At 41.7% G+C, this 26391-nt stretch overlaps 1 protein-coding gene across 1 annotated transcript in view; it reads left to right on the top strand.

Annotated features, from left to right (window-relative positions):
- LOC132824536 (astacin-like metalloendopeptidase) overlaps positions 1-26391 on the top strand; it is a 300317-nt gene that overhangs the window by 29966 nt on the left and 243960 nt on the right. The window contains exon 4 of the mRNA XM_060839170.1: positions 20419-20493. Coding sequence (XP_060695153.1) covers positions 20419-20493 — 75 coding nt within the window. The remainder of the gene's footprint in view (positions 1-20418; positions 20494-26391) is intronic.

Here is a 26391-nt window from a genome sequence, read left to right as displayed (position 1 = left end):
GACAGCTTTCCAGAATTCTTTTACTAGCAAATAAAATTCTTACTGCTGTGATGATTGTTTTTTTCACCTTCGACATAAAATGGAGATTTAAGTAGCAGACTGACAATTTCCTTATTTTAATGGTCTGCACCTTAGTGTGTAGGGGACAATTTTCAAGTGTTCAGGTGATGCTAAACTTGGAAGAACTCTACACTGAGGAGGATATTGGAACTCCAAAAAGTCATCAAGTTGGAGGATCATGGACATCATTTATTTGGCACCTTACGTTTGTATCACATTATCTTGTTGCTGCCACCCCACTCTCAACTCCCTCTAATTTGCATCCTGCATTAATTTTATTTTATTCTTCAGACCAAAATGCATTACTAGCTTCTCACCTGCATTGAACCTCACCTGCCTCCTGTCCATAATCCTCCAACTTGATGACTTTTTGGAGTTCCAATATCCTCCTCAGTGTAGAGTTCTTCCAAGTTTAGCATCACTTGAACACTTGAAAATTGTCCCCTACACACCAAGGTGCAGACCATTAAAATGAGGAAATTGTCAGTCTGCTACTTAAATCTCCATTTTATGTCGAAGATGAAAAAAACAATCATCACAGAAGTATGAATTTTATTTGCTAGTAAAAGAATTCTGGAAAGCTGTCATATATTAATGGCACCTAGTTCACATGGTGAATTTAATAAATTGCTAAAAAACATGGTGATCAACACAGCACCCTTATAGACCTGGGTGTCTCACACACCCAGGTGGTCAAAAGAACCCTTGCAAACTATTGAGCGTAGGGCCAATCGAGGACAGTAGTGGGAGGTTGTGTGTGGAGTCTGATGAGATAGGAGAGACACTAATTGAATATTTTTTGGCAGTATTCATACAGGAAAGAGATAATGTTGTCAAGGAGAATACAGAGATACGGGTTATGAGAGTATACGGGATTGAGGTTCACAAGGAGGAGGTGTTAGCAATTCTGGAAAGTTTGAAAATAGATAAGTCACCTGGGTCAGATGTGACTTATCCTAGGATTCTCTGGGAAGCCAGAGAGGAGATTGCAGAGCCTTTGGCTTTGATCTTTATGTCATTATTGTCTATAGGAATAGTGCCAGAAGACTAGAGGATAATAAATGTTGACCCCTCGTTCAAGACAACTCTGGTAATTATAAACCAGTGAACCTTACTTCAGTTGTGGGTAAAGGATTATAAGAGATAGGATTTATAATCATCTAGAAAGAAAATTGATTAAGGATAGTCTTAGTCATGCCTCGCAAACCTATTGAGTTATTGAGAAGGTGACCAAACAGGTGGATGAGGGTGAAGTGATTGATGTGTGTATATTGATTTCAGTAAGGTGTTTGATAAGGTTCCACATGGTAAGCTATTGTAGAAAATACAGAGGCATGGGATTGAGAGTAATTTAGTGGCTTGGATCGTAATTGGCTATCTGAGAGAAGACAAAGGATGGTGGTTGATGGGAAATTTCATCCTGGAGTTCGGTTACTAGTGGTGTACCTCAAGGATCTAAATGACCTGGCTGAGAGCGTAGAAGGATGGGTTAGTAAATTTGCGAATGACACTAAGGTCAGTGGAGTTGTGGATAGTACGGAAGGATGTTGCAGGATACAGAGGGACATAGATAAGCCGCAGAGCTGGGCTGAGAGATGGCAAATGAAGTTTATTACAGAAAAGTGTGAAGTGATTCACTTTGAAAGGAGTACAGGAGAACCTCAATTATCTGAATACCAATTATCCGAAAATCGGATTATCTGAAGGAGATCTCGAGGTCCCGATAGAAACATTACATCAAAGACGTATTTCCAGTAGTGCTCGCGTCTTTTGTTTACAATGATTTAAACAGGCAGTGTCTCTAAATGGCAGACCTCCTGCCCTCTCTCTCTCCCCACACTTTCCCTGGCGTTATACAGAGGGGTATACACTAACCCCCCCCCCCCCCCCCCCCCCACCCCTCCCCGGCTTCCCAGGAATAATCTCTTCAACATGGAACCTGTCAAAACTTTGCAGTAAAAGATTATGTGTGCGTGTGTGTGCACACCTGTGCGCTTTTTGGAAACTTACCCTACAAAGGCAGCAGCAGCAACCTTGTTGATGTAGTCTGGATGTCCCGGAGAGGGGCTGGGGGTGGACGTGGTGGGGTGGCGGCGGTGGAGGGCTGTGTAGGGGGTGGGGGCTCGAGTGCATTGTGCTAGGGGGTGGGGTTAGACCGGGTTGGGGGGCAGGGCTCGTGCGCTGTGTGCTGCGGGGCGGGGGCAGGATTGAACTGGGTTGGGGGGGGTTATGGCACGTGCGCTGTGTGGTGGGGGGCGGGGGCGGAGATGGACTGGGTTGGGGGGGGGAGCGATGTTGGACCAGGTTGGGATGGGGCGGAGGCTCATGTGCTTTGTGGTGGGGTACATGAGCAGTGTTGGATCAGGTTTTGGGGTGGGGACTCGTGTGCTGGGGAGCGGGGGCGGGGTTGGACCGGGTTGGCGGGACGGTGCTGGGAGTGGGGCCTCGTGCGCTTTGTTCTGGGGGCTGAGGCGGTGTTGTACCGGGTGGGGGGTGGACCCCCCACACACTTTGTTCTGGGGAGGGGGGGCGGTGTTGGACGGGTTGGGGCATGGGGTTGGACGGAGGGGCGGGGTTTCGCGCTCTGTGTGCTGCTTCAGTCTGGAGCAGACTTTAAAACTACGAGCCCCAGAGGAAAGGCATTTAATCGATTTTCCGAATAATCGATTATCCGAGTGAAATAGTGCCCACCCATAACGTTCAGATAATCAAGTTTCCACTGTAATAGGAACACAGAGTACTTGACAATGGTACGATTCTTGATAGTGTAGATAAGCAGAGAGATCTCGGTGTTCATGTACATAGATCCCTGATAGTTGCCACCCAAGTTGTTAAGAAGGATATGGTGTGTTAGCTTTTATTGCTTGAGGGATTGAATTTCTGAGCCATGAGTTTATATTGCAGCTGTACAAAACTCTGGTGTCTCGTACTTGGTTGCTACATTATTGGAAGGATGTGCAAGCTTTGGAAATGGAGATTTACCAGCATGTTGCCTGGTATTGAGGGAAGGTCTTATGAGGAAAGGCTGATGGATTTGAGGCTGTTTTCATCAGAGAGAAGAAGATTGAGAGGTGACTTAATAGAGATATGGAAGGTGATCAGAGGATTGGAAAGGGTGGACAGTGAGGGCCTTTTTCCTTGGATGATTAAGGCTAGCACGAGTGGGCTTAGCTTTAAATTAGGAGGTGATAGATATAGGACAGATGTCAGAGGTAATTTCTTTACTCAGTAGTAAGGGAGTGAAGTGCCCTGTCTGCAACTGTAGTAGACTCGCCAACTTTAATGGCATTTAAATGGTTATTGGATAAACATATGGATGAAAATGAAATAGTATAGGTTGGATGGGCTTCAGATTGGTTTCACAGGTTGGCGCAACATCGAGGGCCTGTACTGCTCTGTAATGTTCTATATTCTATGTAAAAGGAAGATCCAAGTCTTGGCTTGTTGTCAGTCAGATCCTAAAACGGACATGAAGTCACCCGCCCAGCTGTTGAATAGAAGAAAATATAAGACTGTTACCAAGTAAATTGCATCACCTAATTACCAAGGAGAAAGTGAGATGATAACTTATTGTAGCACAGGAAAGAAAAAGTGAACAGCAAGTTTTAAGAAGATTCATAGCTTGGGTTGAGGTTCTGGATGTAGGTTTGCTTGCTGAATTGGAAGGCTCATTTAAATTATTTCGTCACCATACATGCAATATTTTCTTTTAACTATGCAAGAACTGTAGCAAACACTACATTGGATGAACAGACAGAAATCTAACCACCAGGATAGATGAATATCAACGAGCCACAAAACAACATGACCCTCTCTCACTAGTATCCTCACATACAGATAAGGAAGGACACCACTTCGACTAGGACAACACATACATCCTAGGACAAGCCAAACAGACATGCACGAGAACTCCTGGAAGCATGGCATTCTAACTGGAACGATAGCAACAAACACATTGACTTGGATCCCATTTTACCACCCTCTGAGAAAAAGAACAGGAAATAACATCACCATAGGAAATGGTGATACCACAGGAAATGATATCACCAACCCAAGGAAACCCAAACATATAAATAGAAAGCAGGAAACACCAGCAGTGCTTCGTCCGGAGGCTTACTGAAGATGTACCTAGTATGGTGTCGAAACATCTGAAAATGAACCTTCCAGGTCAGCGAGCAAACCTACATACAGAAAGTGAATACTTAAGCAAATGTGTCAAATTACAACCTGAGTATATTGGAAGGACAAACTGTATAGGATGAATCATAAAAGCTCAGCTCAGCTAAAGTTGGTGAATATAAGGTCAGACATAAATTGAGACTAAACCTAGAAAACGGATGAGAAATGGGGTAATTTTCGAGCTGGAAAATTGTGATTATTAGCAATACCAGGAACAACTCACTCCAGTAATGACACTCACTGTAAAACAAAGCATAATTCCTGCAGAACCAGGAGTAACATGTCCAATATCTGTGTGGCACTTATCGCTGAACAAAGGGTCACATACTGTCATAGAGTATCCAGCACGCAAAAAGAATATTCAATCCAATGAGTCTATGCTGATCATATTCCCAAACGAAACTAGTTCGCTTGGCCCATATCCTTCCAAACATTTCTTATTCATTTCTTATCCAAATACCTTTAAACATTGTAACTACATCTGCATTTGCCACTTCCTCTGGAATTTCATTCCGTACATGAACCACTCTACATAAAGAGTTGTCTTCATGTCTTTTTAAAATCTTTCTCCTCTCACCTTAAAAACATGCCTCCTTGTCTTGAAACACCCTACCCGAGCGAAAAGACACCTACCATTCACCTTATCTATAGTCCTCAAGATTTTATGAACCTCTATAATGTCACCCCTCAACTCCTAGTGTTATGGACCAGGCCTGACTGCCTAAAGCTATTTAAGAAGGTAGACTAGATCCTAACATTTACTTCTTTCAAAGGCAGATTTGAAATGAACATTCCAGGTGTGATGCAACTGGTCAAACCATTCAGCTTTAAACAAAACAATTTATTTTAAACACCTTGAGTTCAGATGCATGGTTCTCTAAAAGTGGAGACACAAGTAGACAGGACAACGAGGAAGGCTTTTGGCAAACTAGCCTTCATTAGTCAGGGCATTGGGTATAGAGTTGGGAAGTTATGCTGCAGTTGTGCAGGACGTTGGTGAGGCCTCACTTGGAGTATTGTGTTCAGTTTTGGTCGCCTTGCTATTAAACTGGAAAGAGTGCAGAAGAAATTTACAAAGATGTTGCCAGAACGCAAGGGTCTGAGTTATAGGAAGAGGTTAGACAAGCTAGTACATTTTTCTTTAGCGTGTAGGAGACTGAGGGGGCAGATCTTATAGGAGTGTATGAGATCATAAAGGGCTTGGATAGGGTGAATGTACTCAGTATATTTCCCCAGGGTTGTGGAATCGAGGACTAGAGGATGTCAGTTTAAGGTTAGAGGGGAAAGAAAAGGGAACCTGATGGGCAACTTTTTTACACAGAGACTGGTACCCGTATGGAATGAGCTGCCAGTGAAAGTAGTTGAGGTGGGTACATTAATGACATTTTAAAACTTATTTGGATAAATACATGGATAGGAAAGGTTTAGAAGAATATGGGGCAAGTGCAGGGAAATGGGGTTAGCATCGATGGAAATTTTGCTCAGCATGGACCAGTTTGAACAAAAGGGCCTGTCTCTGTGCCGTAAGATTTTATGCCTCGATGACTTCAATTGAAACGTGAAAATAGAATTTAAAATAACTTAACTATTGGAAAACTTAGCACACCTGATGCAGCAATTTAACTAAGGAGCTGTTTCAATCCAGAACATCTCATAAACACATCCCTTGGCAGGCAAGAGCCAACAACATCCAGAGAGATTTCAGAGAGAAAAGTTAGTTAGGAATCATTTACTGAAGCTTGGAACTTTTCTGGATTGCAGTATCTTTTGAATGCCACTGCTAATGCAAACTAGGAAAAACCTGAATAGACCACTCCCCTGCAATTAATAAACTAGACCCCTCACCACTTCTGCCTTTACAATGTCTCTTGAAAAATCTCAGGGACAAAATAACCTTTTTTAAAGTGACAACATCGTCACACTTAACCCCTCCTTTAAAATAAATGAACCATCAACATACAAAGATGGCTTCATTTTAAACCCCTTAGTCTTACTCTGCTAGTACACTACAATAAATATACATTTTATTGACAATAACCTATGCAAATATTCATTACTACATTCTATTTAGTCTGTTTACTCCTGCCACCAAACATTTTTTTTAATTCAAGTCTTGTCAATGCGTCAGCAATTATGTTTTCTCGTCCTGCCACATGTATAATTTTCAAATTGAATGACTGCAATAATACGCTCCATCTGAACAGTCTGGAATTTTTCTCCTTAAACTTTTCCAAAAACTTTAATGGATTGTGATCAGTATATATGATTGCCTCAGACACATTACCGGCAACATTAATTTGAAATGTTGTAAGCCAGCACAAAGCTCAAAACCTCCTTCTCAATTGTCGAATATTTCTGTAGATGAATGTTCAATTTCCCAAGGAAATATCCGATTGTTCTTTCTGTCGTCTTGTTCTCATATTTGTAAGAGTACATTACTGATACTCACATCACTCGCATCGATAGTTACGTTGAATGGCTTTGCATAATTAGATGTGGTTAATACTGGGGCAGTGGTTAATGCAGCTTTTAGGCTGTCAAATGCTTTCTAACAGCTGGCCATTCACTAAGTCTTCTTGCATTTCTTTCATAAATCAGTCAGTGGAGCTCAAATTTGGTATAAATTTCTGATAAAATCCATTCATTCTCATGAATCGTAGTATTGCTGTCTTCATCAATAGTATGGGAAACTCACCAATAATCTTTGTTTTCACATTCCTTGTCCATATCCGATAAAATGGACCAGGAATGTGACTTGGACTTTGGCAAATTCACTCCTAGCCAGATTTATCACCAAGCCCGCCTCCTGAAGTCGATCAAATAATTCTGATAAATTCTGCAAATGTTCCAACCATGTGTGACTAAAAATCACCAGGTCGTCAATGTGTACCACACAATTGGGTAGACCAGAAATGACTTTATTGGTTAGCCTTTGAAATGTGGTTGGCACATTTTTCATACCAAATAGAATGACTTTAAATTGATACAGTCCATTCGGTGTTACGAAAGCTGAAATTGTCTTCACTTTTTTCAGATAAGGGTACCTGCCAGTATCCTCTGGCTAAGTCCAACTTAGAAATATACATTGCTATTTCCACTTTTTCAATACAGTCTTCCAAATGCAGAATGGATATGAATCAGACTTCATGACTGCATTGACTTTGTGATAGCCTATACAAAACTGTTGGGTACTGTCTGGTTTTGGCACCATTACAATGGGTGCGTATTGGAATGGCCTCTGGAAATTTTTGATTTCTCCTCCTATTTCAACTGATGACTTTGTGACCTTGTTATCACATAGTCAGGAAAAATTGCAGGCTATACTTCCTGTAATACCTCAATTGCCTGATTTTCCACTGGCCTTTCAACCACAGTCAGCAGCAATCCTACCTGTGACACAGCTATATCATTACCAAGGACACATTGTATTCCTGGAGCCAAACATATTTCCAGTACTACTGTCACCACTACTCCACTTTTCACTAGACACTCATTTTACTGCATTTTGGGAAAGCAAATCTTAGCAAGACTTATACACTTGGTAAGGTCCTAGGGAGTGTTGCTGAACAAAGAGACCTTGGAGTGCAGGTTCATAGCTCCTTGAAAGTGGAGTCGCAGGTAGATAGGATAGTGAAGAAGGCGTTTGATATGCTTTCCTTTATTGGTCAGAGTATTGAGTATAGGAGTTGGGAGGTCATGTTGCGGCATTGGTTAGGCCAGTGTTGGAATATTGCATGCAATTCTGGTCTCCTCCCTATCGGAAAGATGTTGTGAAACTTGAAAGGGTTCAGAAAAGATTTACAAGGATGTTGCCAGGGTTGGAGGATCTGAACTACAGCGAGAGGCTGAACAGGCTGGGGATGTTTTCCTTGGAGCGTCAGATGCTGAGGGGTGACCTTATAGAGGTTTACAAAATTACGAGGGGTATGGATAGGATAAATAGACAATGTATTTTCCCTGGATCAGGGAGTCGAACTAGAGGGCATATGTTTAGGGTGAGAGGGGAAAGATATAAAAGAGACCTAAGGGGCAACTTTTTCACACAGAGGGTGGTACGTGTATGGAATGAGCTGCCAGAGGATGTGGTGGAAGCTGGTACAATTGCAACATGTAAGAGGAATTTGGATGGGTATATGAATAGGAAGGGTTTGGAGGGATACAGGCCGGGTGCTGGCAGGTGGAACTAGATTGGGTTGGGATATCTGGTCAGCATGGATGGGTTGGACTGAAGGGTTTGTTTCCATGCTGTACATCACTATGACTCTATGACTCTAACCTCAGTCTATATAATGGAGCACTTCTTGTCTCACCATGAATTGCACATACCAGCACTTCCTGGCAAAATTCCTTCTGAGTTATGTATCTCAACATCAAAGATTGACATGATCCCATATCTCTTAATATTGTAACTTCTTTACCTGCTGTTCCTGGCCTATGTGAATAAACCTTACCTTCACAAGTAAATGGTTTAAGAAGATCTGGCACTTCCTCGTCAGCCGACCTCTGACCAGGTTGTACATTCCGGTGCAGCTTTTTAGCTTCCACTGTGCTTTCTTTTACCACTTTAAAAAATTCACTGGTTTAACCTGTTTTCCTACATCTGTCTTCCTAGTGCTTTTTCTAACCCACCAACACTGCTACTTCACGTAGCCTACTTTATTGACGTGAAAACACTGTAGCTTTTTAACTTCTCTTTCCTTTTTGTGGGTTTCCTTTATACCCTGTGGTAAGCTATCTTTGCTATCTTCACTGAGATCTATGTTTCATAAATCAAAACTTTGATTTATGAACCAACTCATACTCATCAGCAATTTCATATATTAACCTTGTTGTCTTAATGCTCTGCTCTTTCGCAAGTTCTCACTACCTCAGGAAGTTAATTTTTGAATTCCTCCAAAATAATTGTCGAAGACCTTCACATGTTTGATCTATTTTTAATGCCCTTATCCACCTATCAAAATTGCTTTATTTGATCCTCACTATCTTCCTCAATTCTACCTTCTCCCTTCACCTCCATCCTTTTAAGCCGGCTTTTCTGTCAATTTCTGTAGTTCAAACTTTCTCTTTCCCTTTCTTTCTCTTTTTTTTCCTTTTCTTCTCTCTTTTTTTCTTTTTTCTGGTACAGCTTTCTTCTTTTATTTTCCTCTGCCAAAGTGACTCTTTTTGTTTTGAAAAGTGATTATTTCCTTTTTTTTGTTCTGTAAGGGAGATTTCCTCTGATATTAATCATTATTCAAACTGTTTCAATTCTTTTTCATGTTCAAGCAGCCTCATCTTAATTTAATTCTAGCCATTTCCAAAGATTCTGATGGCATTTCCAGCAAATTTGAATGCTGTGGTATTGCTGTAATTACTTCTCCTTTCCTCACAGATGAAGGCAACCCCAATTCCAGCTTGTCTGCCAAACCCAACAGCTTTGCCTTGCTCACCTATTGTAAAACCCATAAAGTCACTTCTTTCACCCCAGAAAACCCTTGGTGACCGAAAGAGTCATTACCAAACCAAGCACTGTTTTAAACCAATTGAATTCAACACATGGAACAAAAGACACTAAAACCTGCCAGATTTGAGTCCAACAACCCTAAACCCAAATTGGAATTATAGAATCGATCCCCACAAGAGCCACCAAACTGTTATGGATCAGGCCAGACCCCTTCAAAATATTTAAAGAAGGTAGCCTAGATCCTAACTTTTTCTTATTTTAGAGCCAGATGTGAAGTGGATATTCCAAGTGTGATACAGCTGGGCAAATTACTTCGCTTTAAGCAAAACACAATGTATTTAAACACTACAGTTGAAACACGAACAAAAGAAAACGGAACATTGAATAACTTAATTATTGGAAAACATAATCAACCCGAGACAGCAACTTAACGAAGGAGCGGTTCCAGTAACATCCAATAAACACACCCCTTGGTAAAAAGGTAAGTTGAAACACAGTTTCTTGCAGGCAGGAGAGAACAACTTCTAGAGAGATTTCAGACAGAAAAGTCAGTCAGGAATTATTTGCTGAAGCATGGAACCTTTGTGGAATGCAGCATCTTCTGACTGTCACAGCTAAACCCAATTAGAAAAATTCTGAACTGGGAGAACTGGCAACTCCCCTGCCAATGTTAAACTAGAGCACTTCATCACCTCTGCCTTTACGACTTCTGTTGAAAAAAACCCAAGGACAAAATAACCTTTTTAAGTGCAAAATTGTCACACGACACTCCAGTGAAAAAGTGCCAGCCTTGTCTTTTGCTTAAAACCTCCATTGCTGGCAACATTCTGGTAAATCTTTTCTGAGCTCTCTCCTGCTTGATAATATCCTTCCTATAACAGGGTGACCAGAACTGGACTCAGTACTCCAGAAGAGGCCTCACCAACATCCCAACTTCAATACTCCAAGGTCTGAACAATGAAGGCAAATGTGCTAAACTCTTTCTTATCCGCCTTATCCAAATGTGATGCAAACTTCAAAGAATTATGTACCCCGAGGTCTGTCTGTTCTACAGCATTACCCAAAGCCCTACTTGTGATTGTACATGTCCTGCCCTTATTTGTTTTACCAAATATAATACCTCTCATTTATCCAAATTAAATTCCATCTACTACTCCACAACCCATTGACTCAATTGATCAAGATCTCTTTGTTATCTTAGTCCACTATACCACTAATTTTGCAAACTTACCATCTAAATCATCTACAACATGGTGGAATAATGTGCACTGAAAATAATATTTTGAAGAATAAATGTTGTAGAAAACTTCATTAATGTGCTCATTTTACTTAAAAACAAAAATAAATGGATGTTGATCATGTTTTGATTCTGGACAGTTACCATATTTGTTCTACTCTAGCTGAGGCTTGTAAATAGAGTCATAGAAATGTACAGCATGGAAACAGACCCTTCGGTCCAACCTGTCCATGCCGACCAGATATCCCAACCCAATCTAGTCCCACCTGCCAGCGCCCGGCCCATATCCCTCCAAACCCTTCCTATTCATACACCCTTCCAAATGCTTCTTAGATGTTGCAATTTTACCAGCCTCCACCACATCCTCTGGCAGCTCATTCCATACACGTACCACCCTCTGCGTGAAAAAGTTGCCCTGAGGTCTCTTTTATATCTTTCCCCTCTCACCCTAAACCTATGCCCTCTAGTTCTGGACTCCCTGATCCAGGGAAAAGACATTGTCTATTTATCCTATCCATACCCCTCATAATTTTGTAAACCTCTATAAGGTCACCCCTCAGCCTCCGACGCTCCAAGGAAAACAGCCCCAGCCTGTTCAGCCTCTCCCTGTAGCTCAGATCCTCCAACCCTGCCAATATCCTTGTAAATCTTTTCTGAACCCTTTCAAGTTTCACAACATCTTTCCGATAGGAAGGAGACCAGAATTGCATGCAATATTCCAACACTGGCCTAACCAATGTCCTGTACAGTCGCAACATGACCTCCCAACTCCTGTACTCAATACTCTGACCAATAAAGGAAAGCATACCCAACGCCTTCCTCACTATCCTATCTACCTGCGTCTCCACTTTCAAGGAGCTATGAACGTGCACTCCAAGGTCTCTTTGTTCCCTAGGACCTTATACACTTAATGGTAAGTCCTGTTAAGATTTGCTTTCCCAAATTGCAGCACCTTGCACTTATCTAAATTAAATTCCATCTGCCACTTCTCAGCTCATTGGCCCATCTGGTCCAGATCTTGTTGTAATCTGAGGTAACACTCTTCGCTCTCCACTACACCTCCAATTTTGGTGTCATCTGCAAGCTTACTAACTGTACCTCTTATACTCGCATCCAAATCATTTATGTAAATGACAAAAGGTAGAGGGCCCAGCACCGATACTTGTGGCACTCCACTGGTCACAGGCCTCCAGTCTGAAACACAACCCTCCACCACCAGCCTCTGCCTTCTACCTTTGAGCCAGTTCTGTATCCAAATGGCTGGTTCTCCCTGTATTCCATGAGATTGAAGTTTGCTAATCAGTCTCCCATGGGGAACCTTGTCGAACGCCTGACTGAAGTCCATATAGATCACATCTAACTTTCATTTTTTTGAATATATTTTTATTGTAAAAGGTTTCTCTTTTGAATATTACAACAAATGCAAAGCCAAAAATTTAATGCAACATTATAAAGCAAACCCATTAGTTACATAAATAGAAATTAACTAATAACTAAGCTAAAAAGGAATATCTTAACAATAATAGTCATGATAATAAACATAGCACAGCTCAGTAAAACAAAGGAATAGCCCTTGATCATTGAGTGCATAAGTTCATATGTTCATGGTTCCTCCCCTCTGGATGCCAAATCCATTACATAGAATTGCCATGGCTATATAAAGGCTCATATTAATATGGTGGAAAAATCTGTACCCAGGTAGTCCAAAAAGGGCCGCCACGTCTTACAGAAATTCTTGGTTTTATGGTGCGTCATACTTGTAAGAAAGTCCAGGTGGATGTGCTCCATGACTAGATTACTCCAGCCCATCAGTCCTGGGGGATTTTCTGAAACACACTCTAAGAGAATGTTCTTTCTGGCACAAAAAATAAGGAAACTGAAAAGCCTGTTTTTGTATGCATCTAATGAAAGAGAATTAACAAAGCCAAGAAGAAGAGATACTGGGTCCTTTTCTCCCTCCATCCCCAAGGCTTTCTCTACCACTGCGCTGCAGTATGCCTGCAGTCTGTGGCAGGACCAAAGACAATGACCATGTTCACTTTGCATTTAGGACACACTGGAGATGCTCCCGCTTTAAATTTAGCGAGGCGGTCTGGGGCTAGATGAATCCTGTAGAGAATCTTCAGTTGCAAGGCGTAGGTCCTGTTGCAAATTGAGATCTTTCTTGCATTTTCCCAAATATTCTCCCATATTTCAGAAGAGATATCAATGTCCAACTCCCTCTCCCATTCCTTATAGAACCATTCAATCTCATCCCAGGGACCCTCTCCCAACAGATGATAAGCATTGCTAACAGATAATGTATCCTCAGCAATCAACACCCTTTCTCCATGTCGGACCTATAAGGATCAAAGTTTGTGAGAGGATTTGTAGCTCGGGTGCTCGTTGTTCTGGTTCTGTTTGCCGAGCTGGGAGTTTTTGTTGCAAACGTTTCGTCCCCTTTCTAGGTGACATCTTCTGTGCTTGGGAGCCTCCTGTGGAGCGCTTCTGTGCTGATTCCTCCGGCATTTATAGTGGTTTGAATCTTCCGCTTCCGGTTGTCAGTTGCTGTCCGCTTCATGAACCCGTATCCATGAACGCCAACTAGCCATGAAACGACTCGACCAGCTATCCCTAGTAGCCATACACTCAGATGACAAACAACATGAATTCGATTGGGGCAACACCACTATTATAGGGCAGGCCAAACAGAGAACAGCCAGGGAATTCCTAGAGGCATGGCACTCATCCACAAATTCTATCAACAGACACATCGACCTAGACCCTATATACCGGCCACTGCAGCGGACAGCAACTGACAACCAGAAGTGGCAGATTCAAACCACTATAAATGCCGGAGGAATCAGCATAGAAGAGCTTCACAGGAGGCTCCCAAGCACTGAAGATGTCACCTAGAAAGGGGACGAAACGTTTGCAACAAAAACTCCCAGCTCGGCGAATAGAACCACAACAACTATAAAGATCAGTTAAAAGTGTGGTCTGTTTTTGTATGAAGTTTCTCATTTGAAAGAAACGAAATAAGACCCTACTGGACAATTCATCTTTCTGAGCCAACTGGTCAAAAGACATCAGTATATGTCCCCTTCGAATAAATCATTCAGGCAAAACATGCCCCTAACTGCCCATAGTTTAAACCTAGAATCCATCATCCCTGGCTGAAAGCCTGGCCATACCATCTATGGATGTCAAAAATGATGTTTTGGCGATATTGCCTTACCTGATGCACTGCCCTCCACACCTTGTATTAATGACAGTTGGCAATATTCCTTAATTGTTCTCATTTTGTCTAGGAACAGCAGGCTAACAAAGGGGCATTTTGCCTGACATGCTTCGATGTCCGATCAAAGTGAGTGAGGGTCCACCCAGGCTCAATCATTCAAATAAGATAGCAATGAGCTCAACTGATAGATTTTGATATCTGGGAGGCCCACTCCTCCCAGTCTGTAAGGTTAATTTAGTCAATTTAATTAGGGGTCATTTGCAATACCAGATAAAAGAACTAAACCAGCTGTTCAGTCTTCTAAATATTTGCTTAGTAAAAGCTTAGTGAAGCATTCGCATAGGATACAACAGGCAGGCAGAAAGCTCTCATTAAAATGAACAATCCAATCTAGCAAAGAGATCGGAAGCACCTCCTATCAACTAAGGTCCTGCTTGATTCTGTTGAATAAATGGGAAAAATTAGCTTGAAATAGCTGATCAAAAATGGGAATAATAAGAGGGGTGGCACGGTGGCTCAATGGTTAACACTGCTGCCTAACAGCACCAGGGTCCCAGGTTCGATTCAAGTCTCAGGCAACTGTCTGTGTGGAGTTTGCACATTCTCCCCGTGTCTGCGTGGGTTTCCTCCGTGTGCTCTGGTTTCCTCCCACAGTCACAAAGATGTGCAGGCCAGGTGAATTGGCCATGCTAAATTGCCCATAGTATTAGGTACATTAGTCAGAGGGAAATGGGACTGGGTGGGTTACTCTTTGGAGGGTCGGTGTGGACTTGTCTCCACACTGTAGGGAATCTAATCTAGAGAAAGGTCTCCTGCGACCATTTGAGGGGGAACCGAGGTCGCTCTCAGGATCAGGAATGCAAGGGAGACCATCAATGGGCATGGCCTCTAACTTCACAAAATTGATCTTATAACCTGAGAAGCCACCAAGTAAATTGATGCATTGTATCAGGTGTGATACTGAGACTGTTGGGTTTGATAAGAAGACAAGAACGTCATCCGCATACAGTACGATCTTATGTGACTTTGTCCTCACTTCTGGAGAGGTTATATTGGCTCCACTTCCAGTTCAATTACCAGTATAAAAAACAATGGTAACAAGGAACACCCCTGTCAACTGCCTTACAAATATTAAAATTGCTTGACCATACACTAATGGTGAGGACCACAACAAGAGGATCACGACACAAAACCTCTGCCCATCTGATGAAGGCCTCTCCCAGGCCAAACTACTTCAAAGTATGAAAACGATATGGCCACTTGACCCTGTCAAATGCCTTTTGCGTATCTAAGGAGATCACCCCAATCCCTCTACCAATCGCTGCTGACATACTCGGATCATGTTAAGTACTCTCCTGACATTATCTGTTGATCTGCGAACCTTTATGAACCCCATCTGGTCCGCCTTAATTATGGAGGGCAGTACAGTTTCTAGCCTTAATGCCAGGGTCTTGGATAGAATTTTGAAGTCAACATTCAGGAATGAAATGGGTCTACAGGAAGCACAGGCCTCCGGGGCCTTTTTCTCGCTTCTCTTAGAGATGGTGGGAGGAGGCCACGACTATGTGAGTCATTAAACATACTAAGCCTCAGCCCTGACAATATACTTAGAAATTCCTTAATGAACTCACTGGGGAGCCCATCAGGACTTGGCGCCTTCCCATTCAGGAGCTGCCTCACAGCTGCTAAACCTCCTGCTGTGACAATGGAGCATTGAGGAGAGACTTTTGTTCAAAGGTCACTCCAAGAAGGTCCAAATTCTTACAAAAAGACTCCATCCTAACCTGCCCACTCTCTCAGCTTTCAGATTGGTATAATTCAGAGTAAAATTTCTGGAATGCTGCATTAATCCTTTTAGAATCACAGGTCAAATTTCCAGTATACTGTCTGATCGAAGTAGTGGCTTGGGGGGCACTCCTTTTCCTGGCAAGGTATGTTAGGTACTTGCCCGGCTTATCTCCGTGCTCAAACAGCCTTTGACTTGCAAATTTAAGTTCCTTCTTGGCTGTCTTTGTGAGCATGGAGTTCAGTGTAGACCAAAGTACCGTGATCATCTGCAGTTTAACCAATGGGGACCTGTCAAAGTATGCCTTTTCAGCTATTTTCAGATGCAACTCGAACAAACGTTGCTGCTCACCCATCTGTCACTTCTTACTGGCTGAATAGGAAATAACCAACCCCGAGCATAGGCTTTAGCTTTTTGCCAAAGAATGGATGGGCTACTGGCCGAGCCTGAATTAATATCTAAAAAAGCCCTGAACTCAGTAGAAAAGAATTCAACAAACTTGCTACCCGTGAGGTTGAAGGGGTTCAGTATCCATTGCTTTTTGCCTACTATGGTATCCTTCCTCTTGACCATGAAATACACTGGGGCATAATTGTGAAATTGCCAAATGTACATGATGCCACACAGGGGTCAGGAAAAGATGTATCCTGGTATGGCATTTAGGTGGGTTAGAAAAGAATGTGAACATCCTGCCAGTAGGGTGAAGATGCCTCCAAACATCTACCAACCCCAATTCAGCACTCAAATCCCTTAATTGTTTAGATCACAAAGAAGATATCAGTGGGCCTTCTGGCAATCTGTCTACCGAAGGGTCTTGCTGATATGTTGAGATGAAAGATTAACCAGTCTAGAAAGTGTGTCTGTCAAGAATTTAAGGGGTGGTCTGGGGGACAGTAAGCATTTAAGATCTCATATTCTTCCCCATGTATCAAAGCTTTAAGGATTACAAATTTCCCATGTGTATCTTTAATGCACTCTAACAATTTAAATGGGAGATTTTTTTATAACCAAAATGGCCACCCCTTTACTCATATTGAAAGATGAAAATTCATTCTGTTGCAGCTTCAAATGCTCTGCATCATCCAAGTGTGTTTCTTGTAATAAGGCAACATCCACCCTCTCTGTTTTAAGGCTGGAAAGTACCTTAATGACTGCCTTTAATATTCCAGGTGCACCACTTAAAAACATCCTTAGCCATAACCTTCCATAGCATCATCTAGATTCCGGAGAGGAAGAACCCAAGCTAAGATAGCTGAGCTTTCATGCAAAAAAATCCACAAAATCCAAAACTACACCGACTAAAATAACTACAGCCAGCAAATCTACAAAACTTCCAAAAACTATGGATAGCAAAAACAGAAAAACAAAAAATCAACAAAGGCACTGATTGGAGGAATTTACCTCCCACTCAAAGGGGGAACCTATACACCCTACAACCCTACTAACCAACCCAACTGCCCTCTCAACTCTTACAAGCTAGGGTCGTGCCACATACACCAACAACCTGCTGAACAGAGAAAAACACCCAAGAGCAAGGTTAGTATTATAGACAAGTAACCTAAAAATAAATATGTCACCTATCCCTTAACATAACTTAGAAATTAAAGATAAATACACTATCCATCCTGGACATCATTTCACACAACTTATTACCAGAAAGGAGACTCCACCAAGTCCTTTTTAAAGAAGAGCAAACCCAAACAGCTCTGCCCTATATGTCTATTCTGCTGTTGAACTTAAGTCAACGTGTCCGTAAAGTTCTTCATTTTCTCTGGCGAATGTATGGATCCATTATGATTGATCTGAAGCATCACTGGATATCTTAATACTGGATCCCAAACTCTCTCAATCTCCTCGCCACCACTGTGGGACTTTCTTTTCCAGACCACTGCTGCCGAGTAGTCTTGAAAAACCATGACCCTGGAACCGCCACATACCAATTGTCTCGGGTCCTTCCCCTGGGCTCTAGAGGCTTCCATAATCCTCTGCTTGTTTTTATAATGAATAAACCTTACCAGGACAACACGTGGGTGCTAATCCACACCTGGTTTTCGTGCCACAATCAATCCCTTCAATCCCCTCTGGTATGCCAACAACACGCAGGTTCTTTCTTCTGTCCCTGTTTTCGAGATTGTCCAACAGATCACGGATCTGTGTTTCCAGGGTTTCAGTCTGGCTCTTGGAGGAGTCAGTCTCTGTTTTTACCCCTCATCGTCCTTTTTCGCAAGTTTTGCAGCAAAGCAGATACAGAAGCCTGCTTCTCGATTTTTTTCCTGGATCTGTCTCCCCAGGACCTCACAAGATTTGGCCAGCTCCTTTACCAGGGTCCGGTGAGTAAGCAAGCCTGCTGCTTCAGAGAGCTAGATCCTGGCCCTGGGTGAGCTTTCTCCTTTCTTCAGCATTCTTCAGTTGCAAGGACTGAGGTAAGTCGATTTTTTCAGGTTTCTAGCTCCTTTACTGTGTTTTTGCACAGTAAAGTGTTTGGGATGGGTTCTGGCTCTGTCAGGTCAGTGTTGTAGCCTGGGCCCCAGCAAATGCGATCCCAACAGGATGCAGCCACCTTGGATCCCCCCAACTTTCATTTTTAAAGTAAACATAATGAGAGCCCAGGGACCTGCAGAATAAAGCCACACAATTCTTTGGCTTTGAACAAATAACGAACTTGTCTATATAATAACAGAACAGTAATGCAATACTCCACAGATATACAGCTTATTTCTAACATCCAGAGTTAAGCTATAAATATGAGTAGTAGCCTGTGATTGAACATATCACATTGCCTATCAAATAGCAAATGTGATCAAGACAGATTATGTGAATTTTTCAGCAATTCCTCCCAGATGTTAATGACCTATCAAATACCATTGAACTTCATAAAGAATTATATTTCCTCACTTTTGCTGACTTGGTCTTGAAAATCCCTCTTAAAAGCTATTCAGTCGTGGACTCCCTCGGTGACTGTTCCTGTTCAGATTGGATCCAGAAAAGGAAGTTTAAACTACCCTTGATTCAGAAAAACACACTTCATAACTTAAGCATAAGCTAAAGAACTAGGAACTAATTAATCAGGGATCAATTTCATTAGTATTCCAGTGGGCCGCATGCATGTATAAGCCAGCTCTTCACCAATAGTTAGCTGTATTGAGCCAGTTCTGCCCTGAAATTTTCTCTAAGCTCCATTATTGCTCAGTTGCATCAAGAAAATACTGCTTGTGAGATTCTTAACTCTAACTCCCTCAGCTTCACCAAAGTATTAATGCTCACATCTCCTGGCCTCTTGTAGTTTCCCCCAACACAGAGGCAGCAATGATCTTCCTACTTTCTGAGATCCTCAGAACATCTTCCAAGTCCTGACTCCAACAGTTAGCTGCTAATTAATTCATAAAATTTATTCCTGAGTTCTGACAACACAAAGCTACCTGATTGCTCAAGACTTCTCACTGAGTGTGCCACATAAAGTCCTTGTCATTCAGATGACTTCCCAGTAGAATGACTAATTGCAGCACTTCTAACATGGAGTCTACATCTCTCACCTCCTATGACATTCTCCTGCAATCCTCTACCTCCTGAACCTGTCATAAATTACCAATTACAACCCTGCAATAATCCCCTTTGCTATTGCTGGGTGACTTTGAATGTTAATAATATTTTGAAACAATGAAATGCAGCACTTTTGGAATGAAGTATCTTGAAGGCTACATTCTCAGAGAATGCTGCAAACAGGTTTTTCTCACCACTGATAATCTTGTGTAGTTTAGAAAAAATAATGACTTTAACAGGTTATATTGACAAGACCATTGCATTTTAAAGAGTGACATTTGTTATATTGTCTGTAAACAACTTGGAACTAATTAATCAGGGATCAATTTCATTAGTATTCCAGTGGGCCGCATGCATAGCTGCATAACTGATGAGTTAGTAATACACATGGGACAATGCCAGGCTGCAAGCTCATAGCAGGTGAGAGAACAAAGAACTCTTTTTCCCCAAACTATACGGTGTGATTGTTTCAACATCTGGGAACAAAAAGACCACTTAAACATAATTTAAGAATTGTCAATATGTCTATCACAAAGGAATGTGCAGAATACTGTCTTTAGGGAAATGCACTGACAGGATCACAGCTACAGAGAGGCTTAGATGAAGAGTTAGAGTATATTAGAGTTTTAAATTTAATCAGGACTGCAATTGGGGTGGAATACTAAATTTGGCTTTTGGGCCTTGGATTAACATTGTTTTAGTTTTTGTTTTCACTTGGCTACAAGTGGATAGATATTGGAGTTAAGTATGTTTGAAAAAATGATGAGATTGAATCTGGATTTTTCCTCATACACCATGACAAAACTTTAGTAGGTAATGTCAGTGATTAATGATCAGTTCAGAAATGCTACTGGCAGAAAAATGTCTCAAAGGGAATGACCTGTTATGTGTAAACATTATAAAATTTGATATGAACTTCTAAAAACTGCATCTTTAATTTTTGTTCATTTCAGATGATTTACAAGGCCAATGGAACGTCAGTGACCCAGATATTTTCAATATTATATTGCAAGTCAACAAAGAATTGTGTAAGTTTTAGATTAAGATTGTAGTAGCATGTAAATATTTTGGATAGTTAGGTGATGTGGATGCTGTTTTATATAATGAATCAATAGATTGTATTATATTGTGGTATTTGGTGGTTCTCAACTAATGGTGACAAGGTTATTTACAGGTTGCAGAGAATTACATAGGAAATTTTTTTAAAAAGGCAGTTTGGTTTAACCAGTTTATGTATACATTTATAGTCTGCTCATGCATCTCCCTAACTGTCCTCATCTAAATTTGCTATCTTAACTACCTGTTCCCATCTCCCTCACATGTTTGTCCAGCTTTCCCTTGAATGCATCCATATTGTTTGCTACAATCATTTTGTGGTAGCAAGTCCCACAGTCTCACCACTCTTCTAATGTGGTAACTAACTTCTTTCTGAATGTCCCACTGTATTTCTTGACCTCTAATTACGCTCTGGTAGGTCATTACAAAGGTTTCCTTTTCCTGTCAATCCTTCCTGAGATGTATACCCACACATTCTAATGTCATCCCTGTAAATCTTTTCTGTATTATCTCTGTAGTTCTATATCCTTTTATGGTATGGCAAATCAAACTGCACTCACTACTCCAAGTGCAGTGTAACAATGACAGATTTAGTATAAACTCTCCTCCAGTTCTCAATTCCATCCTGAAATAAAGTAACTTAATAATTGGTTTTCATTTTTTGATAACCTGTGGTACAACTTAAGGCCTCCTGTATTTGTGATTCCTTTGCTCCTCTAGCCCCATCTAGATTTGTACTTTCCTACCAAAGTGTACATCAAATTTAATTTGCCAATTATTTGCAGAGTCTTCAAGTTTAGTATTATCTTCCTGTAAGTTGTTGCTGTCATTTACAATAGTGACCATTCTCCCACACACCCCTAGAATTGGTGTCACCTGCAACTACAGAAAATGTGCTTCTGATTTAGAAGCCTAGGCTAATGGAATTCATGATCAGCAATAGTCTCAGCACAGATCCTGTCTGCTGTTATTTCCCACTTTATGCTACTCTGAATAATTGTTTCACTTGCAAACTAGGAATAAAAGTAGGCCATTCTGCTCCACCCTTTAATAAGATAATGGCTGATCTGATTATAACTTCAAACCCTTATTCCCACCGTAGTGATTGAAATGAGGCGAGCCAGAAAAACCTCATAGAAGACGAGTTCCCTAATTGGGGCTTTTAATCTGGTCCAATCAAGGATCCTTTGCTGACAGATAAGAGTAGGAGTGTTAGGTATTCTGTTTGCATTGAGAGCTGGCTCTGAGAGAACTGGATCAGTGTCAAGGACTGTCCGCATGTAAATAAGGGGTGGTTTCGTGATGGGTTGCCAGCCCCTGTGGAGTTATTTCAGAGGCAGTGAGAAAAAAAGCATGTTTTTGAAGAAATGTTTTCGCAACAGTAACCTTGGCGAGTCTTGAGAAGATTTGTAACTTAGGTTGAGGTTTTGGATGTAGGTTTGCTTGCTGAGCTGGAAGGTTCATTTCCAGATGTTTCATTACCCTACTAGGTAACATCTTTAGTAGGCCTCAGGCGAAGCAATGCTGAAAGTTTCTGCTTTCTATTTATATGCTTGGGTTTCTTTGGGTTGGTGATGTCATTTCCTGTGGTGATGTTATTTCCTGTGGTGAAGTCACTTCCTGTTCCTTTTCTCAGGGGGTGGTAGATGGAGTCTAACTTGATGTGTTTGTTGAAAGCGTTCCGGTTGGAATGCCATGCTTCTAGGAATTTTCATGCATGTCTTTGTTTGGCTTGTCCTAGGATGGATGTGTTGTCCCAGTCGAAGTGGTGTCCTTCCTCATCCATATGTGAGGATACTAGTGAGAGAGGGTCATGTCTTTTTGTGGCTAGTTGGTGTTCACATATCCTCGTTTTCTGCCTGTTTGACCAATATAGTGTTTGTTACAGTCCTTGCACGGTATTTTGTAAATAACGTTAGTTTTGCTTATAGTCTGTATAGGGTCTTTCAAGTTCATTAGCTGCTGTTTTAGTGGGTTGGTGGGCTACCATGATGCCAAGGGGTCTGAGTCATCTAGCAGTCATTTTCGAGATGTCTTTGATATAAGGGAGAGTGGCTAAGGTTTCTGGACATGTTTTGCCTGCTTGTTTGGGTTTGTTGCTGAGAAATCGACTGTGTTCATTGGGTACCCATTCTTTTTGAATGCATGGTGTAGGTGAATTTCTTCTGCTCTGTGTAGCTCCTCTGCTGCAGTGTGTGTTGGCTCATTGAACTAATGTTCTGATGCAGCTTAATTTGTGGATGTTGGGATGATTGCTTCTGTAGTTCAATATTTGGTCTGTATGTGTTGTTTTGCTGTAGACGCTGGTTTGAAGTTCCCCATTGGCTGTTCGCTCTGCTGTGACATCTAGGAATGGCAGTTTGTTGTCTTCAATCACTGCCTAAATGTCTTCAGTACAAACCTCCTTTTCACACCCCACTAACCATAAGAATAGCAGAGCAAAATGGCCACAGAATGCTTAGAGAAATGATTAATAATGTCCACAACAGACTCCGTAAATACTACTGGGAAATTGTATATCAAAAATCTTTGCTCAGTCATGCAACTGACCATGAATGGACAGACGCAGTACAACAAGCCATGGATATTATACAGCGACAAACACAGGAAATGAAAAAAAAACTAGATCTGCAGACAAAATTAGACAAACTTACACAAAGTAACAATGATGACAACACAGAAGCATGGATAAAAAACTTATCTGACCGACCCTTAACAGACACTGAAAAAGCCATCTTAGTAAGAGGATTAAATTACAACTGCCAGGATGCGGACAAGAAAGATTTCTTAGCAGCATTAGAAACGACACTAAACGATAACCAATTCACAGAAGAAACGAAACAATCCATCAGACAAGTAGTCGCACCAACATTTAAGTAGAAAAACGGAAGGAAACACACTCAATACACAAGAAAGGAAAGCACTGGAAGGACTAAAAAAAATAAAAGCATTGTTATCCTACGTGCAGACAAAGGACGCTTGATAGTCATTCTAAATCGAAGAGACTACTTTGTAAAAGCAAAATCACTACTTACAGATATCAACACTAACCAACAAGTGGCGATAGACCCGACCCCACGACTAGAGAACCAAATCACAGCCCTACTCAAAAAACTTCAGAAATCTGGACAAGTAAATAAGACTGACTTCCAAAAAATGAAACCAGACGGATCCAACACACCACGCTTCTATGGATTACCCAAAATTCACAAACCAGGAGCCCCCCCTCAGAATCTCACAACCTGGAAACACCAACTTACAGATTGGCCAAAGAGCTACATAAAACACTAAAACACTTAGTAGAAGGCTCACACCACTCCATCCACCTCACCCAAGAATTCCTGAAGACCATCAAAGACACTAAGATAGAAGAGGATGAAATAATGGTCTCCTTTGATGTAACAGCCCTCTTTACTTCAATCAACATTAACTTGGCCATGGAAACACTGCCTACACCATTAGAAGGGACCCAAAGACATACACTAAACACCACCAACTTCATCAACGAGGAGAATATCATCAAGCTAGTGAACCTATGCCTTACCACCCACTTCAGCTTTAACAACAAAACCTACAGACAAACCAATGGAACACCCATGGGATCTCCGATATCAGAGTTCTTAGCAGAGGCAGTAATGCAGAGACTTGAGCAAACAGCTCTGCCAACCATCCAACCCAAACTCTGAGTCCACCACGTGGATGACACCTTTGTCATCACTAAACGAAACAAGTTAGAAGAAACCTTCAAGACCATCAATAATACCCTCACTGGCATAAATTTCACTAAAGAGGAGGAAAACAACAACAAACCGTCGTTCCTAGATGTCACAGTAGAGCGAACAGCCAATGGGAAACTTCAAATCAGTGCCTACAGAAAAACAACACACACAGACCAAATATTGAACTACAGAAGCAATCATCCCAACACCCACAAATGAAGCCACATCAGAACATTATTTCAATGAGCCAACACACATTGCAGCACAGAGGAACTACACAGAGCAGAGGAAATTCACCTATACCGTGTATTCAAAAAGAATGGGTACCCAATGAACACAGTTCGTCGATTTCTCAGCAACAAACCCAAACAAGCAGACAAAACATGTCCAGAAACCCTAGCCACTCTCCCCTACATCAAAGACATCTCGGATATGACTGCCAGACGACTCAGACCCCTTGGCATCATGGTAGCCCACAAACCCACCAACACACTAAAACAGCAGCTAATGAACATGAAAGACCCTATACAGACCATGACCAAAATTAATGTTATTTAAGAAAATACCATGCAAGGACTGTAACAAACATTACACTGGACAAACAGGCAGAAAACTAGCCACCAGGATACATGAACACCAGCTAGCCACAAAAAGACATGACCCTCTCTCACTAGTATCCTTATATACAGATGAGAAAGGACACCACTTCGACTGGGACAACACATCCATCCTAGGACAAGCCAAACAAAGACCCGCATGAGAATTCCTAGAATCATGGCATTCCAACCGGAACTCTATCAACAAACACATTGAGTTTGACCCCATTTACCACCTCCTGAGAATAGGTCCAGGAAGTGACTTCACCACAGGAAATAACATCACCACAGGAAATGACATCAACAACCCAAAGAAACCCAAGCATATAAGTAGAAAGCAGGAAATTTCAGCATTGCTGAGGCCCACTAAAGATGTTACCTAGTTTCTGGGAAGTGAAGATCCTTTAATGTGTAAGGCACACCATGATCTCAAGTGAGATCTGGTGTTGACGTGCGATGCCCCCACCCCGCCCCCATACGGCATCAGGGTAGTATTAGCTGATTGGTGTCCTAATAGAGAGGAATATCCAATTGCTTATACATTCCAGGGTTTTGGCTATTGCAAGGCATAAATGTGCCCAGGTAAAGCAAGAAGGTTTGGCCTTCATATTTGCAGTCAAGAAGTTCCAGTAAACCTTTACAGATGTAAATTTGTAATAGCCATGGACCACAAACCCTGCAATGTATACTTTAAGATACAAGGCAATGTTGCCCATAGCTTCAGGCCAAACTCAGTGGTGGGCTTAAATACTAGGTGCGTGTAATTACAAGTTGGAACACCATCTGGGATGCCAAGTAGCAAATGCAAACGCATTGAGATGTTAATCGCTGACAGATGCACCACCAGTGGCACCGCCACTGGAAGAGTATATGATGGTTTTAAATTTTCTGGACATACTTCCAGTCACAGATATTGGACACAGAAAGATCCAGTCCTGGCAAGACTGAAACAACTGGTGATGATAGGGAAAACAAAAGGGCCACCACAACCAACATTGAAACCGTTTTGAACCCACAGAGACCAGATCAGAGTAGAGGATGTCATTATTGTTATGGGAAGTAAGTGTGATTGTCCTGAGTAAAGGTCACTGCCAGATACTGGCTGAACTCCACCAGAGTCATTCAGGGTTTCCAAAATAAAGATGTTGATAAGCAGTTGAATGTGATGGCCAGGATTGGATGCCGACATATCTGCATTGGTGGGGCAGTTCCCAGAGTGCCAACAAGGACAAAAATTACTGCCAGCTGCTCCCGCACATTCATGAGAATGGCTGGTAAACCCTAGACTCAGTTACATATCGACTAGTCAGGCCCTTTCATGGGCTCAATGTTCTTAATCATTGTGGGCACTCTCACAAAGTTGTTGGATATGAGTAGAGTTCATTCGTCCAACACGGGGACGACAATAGAAAAACTGTGTGCATCTTTTGCAACACACGGACTCCCAGAATTGTTGATAATGGGCCATTGTTGATCAGCAAGGAATTTAAGTATTGCCTGAAGTTGAATAGTATTGGACATATAAGGATAGCTCCATACCATCCATTGTCCAATG

The sequence above is a fragment of the Hemiscyllium ocellatum genome, chromosome 18, assembly GCF_020745735.1.
Source record: "Hemiscyllium ocellatum isolate sHemOce1 chromosome 18, sHemOce1.pat.X.cur, whole genome shotgun sequence".
NCBI lineage: Eukaryota > Metazoa > Chordata > Chondrichthyes > Orectolobiformes > Hemiscylliidae > Hemiscyllium > Hemiscyllium ocellatum.
Note: the sequence above shows the minus strand (reverse complement) of the source record. Positions and strands in the feature narration are given on the sequence as shown.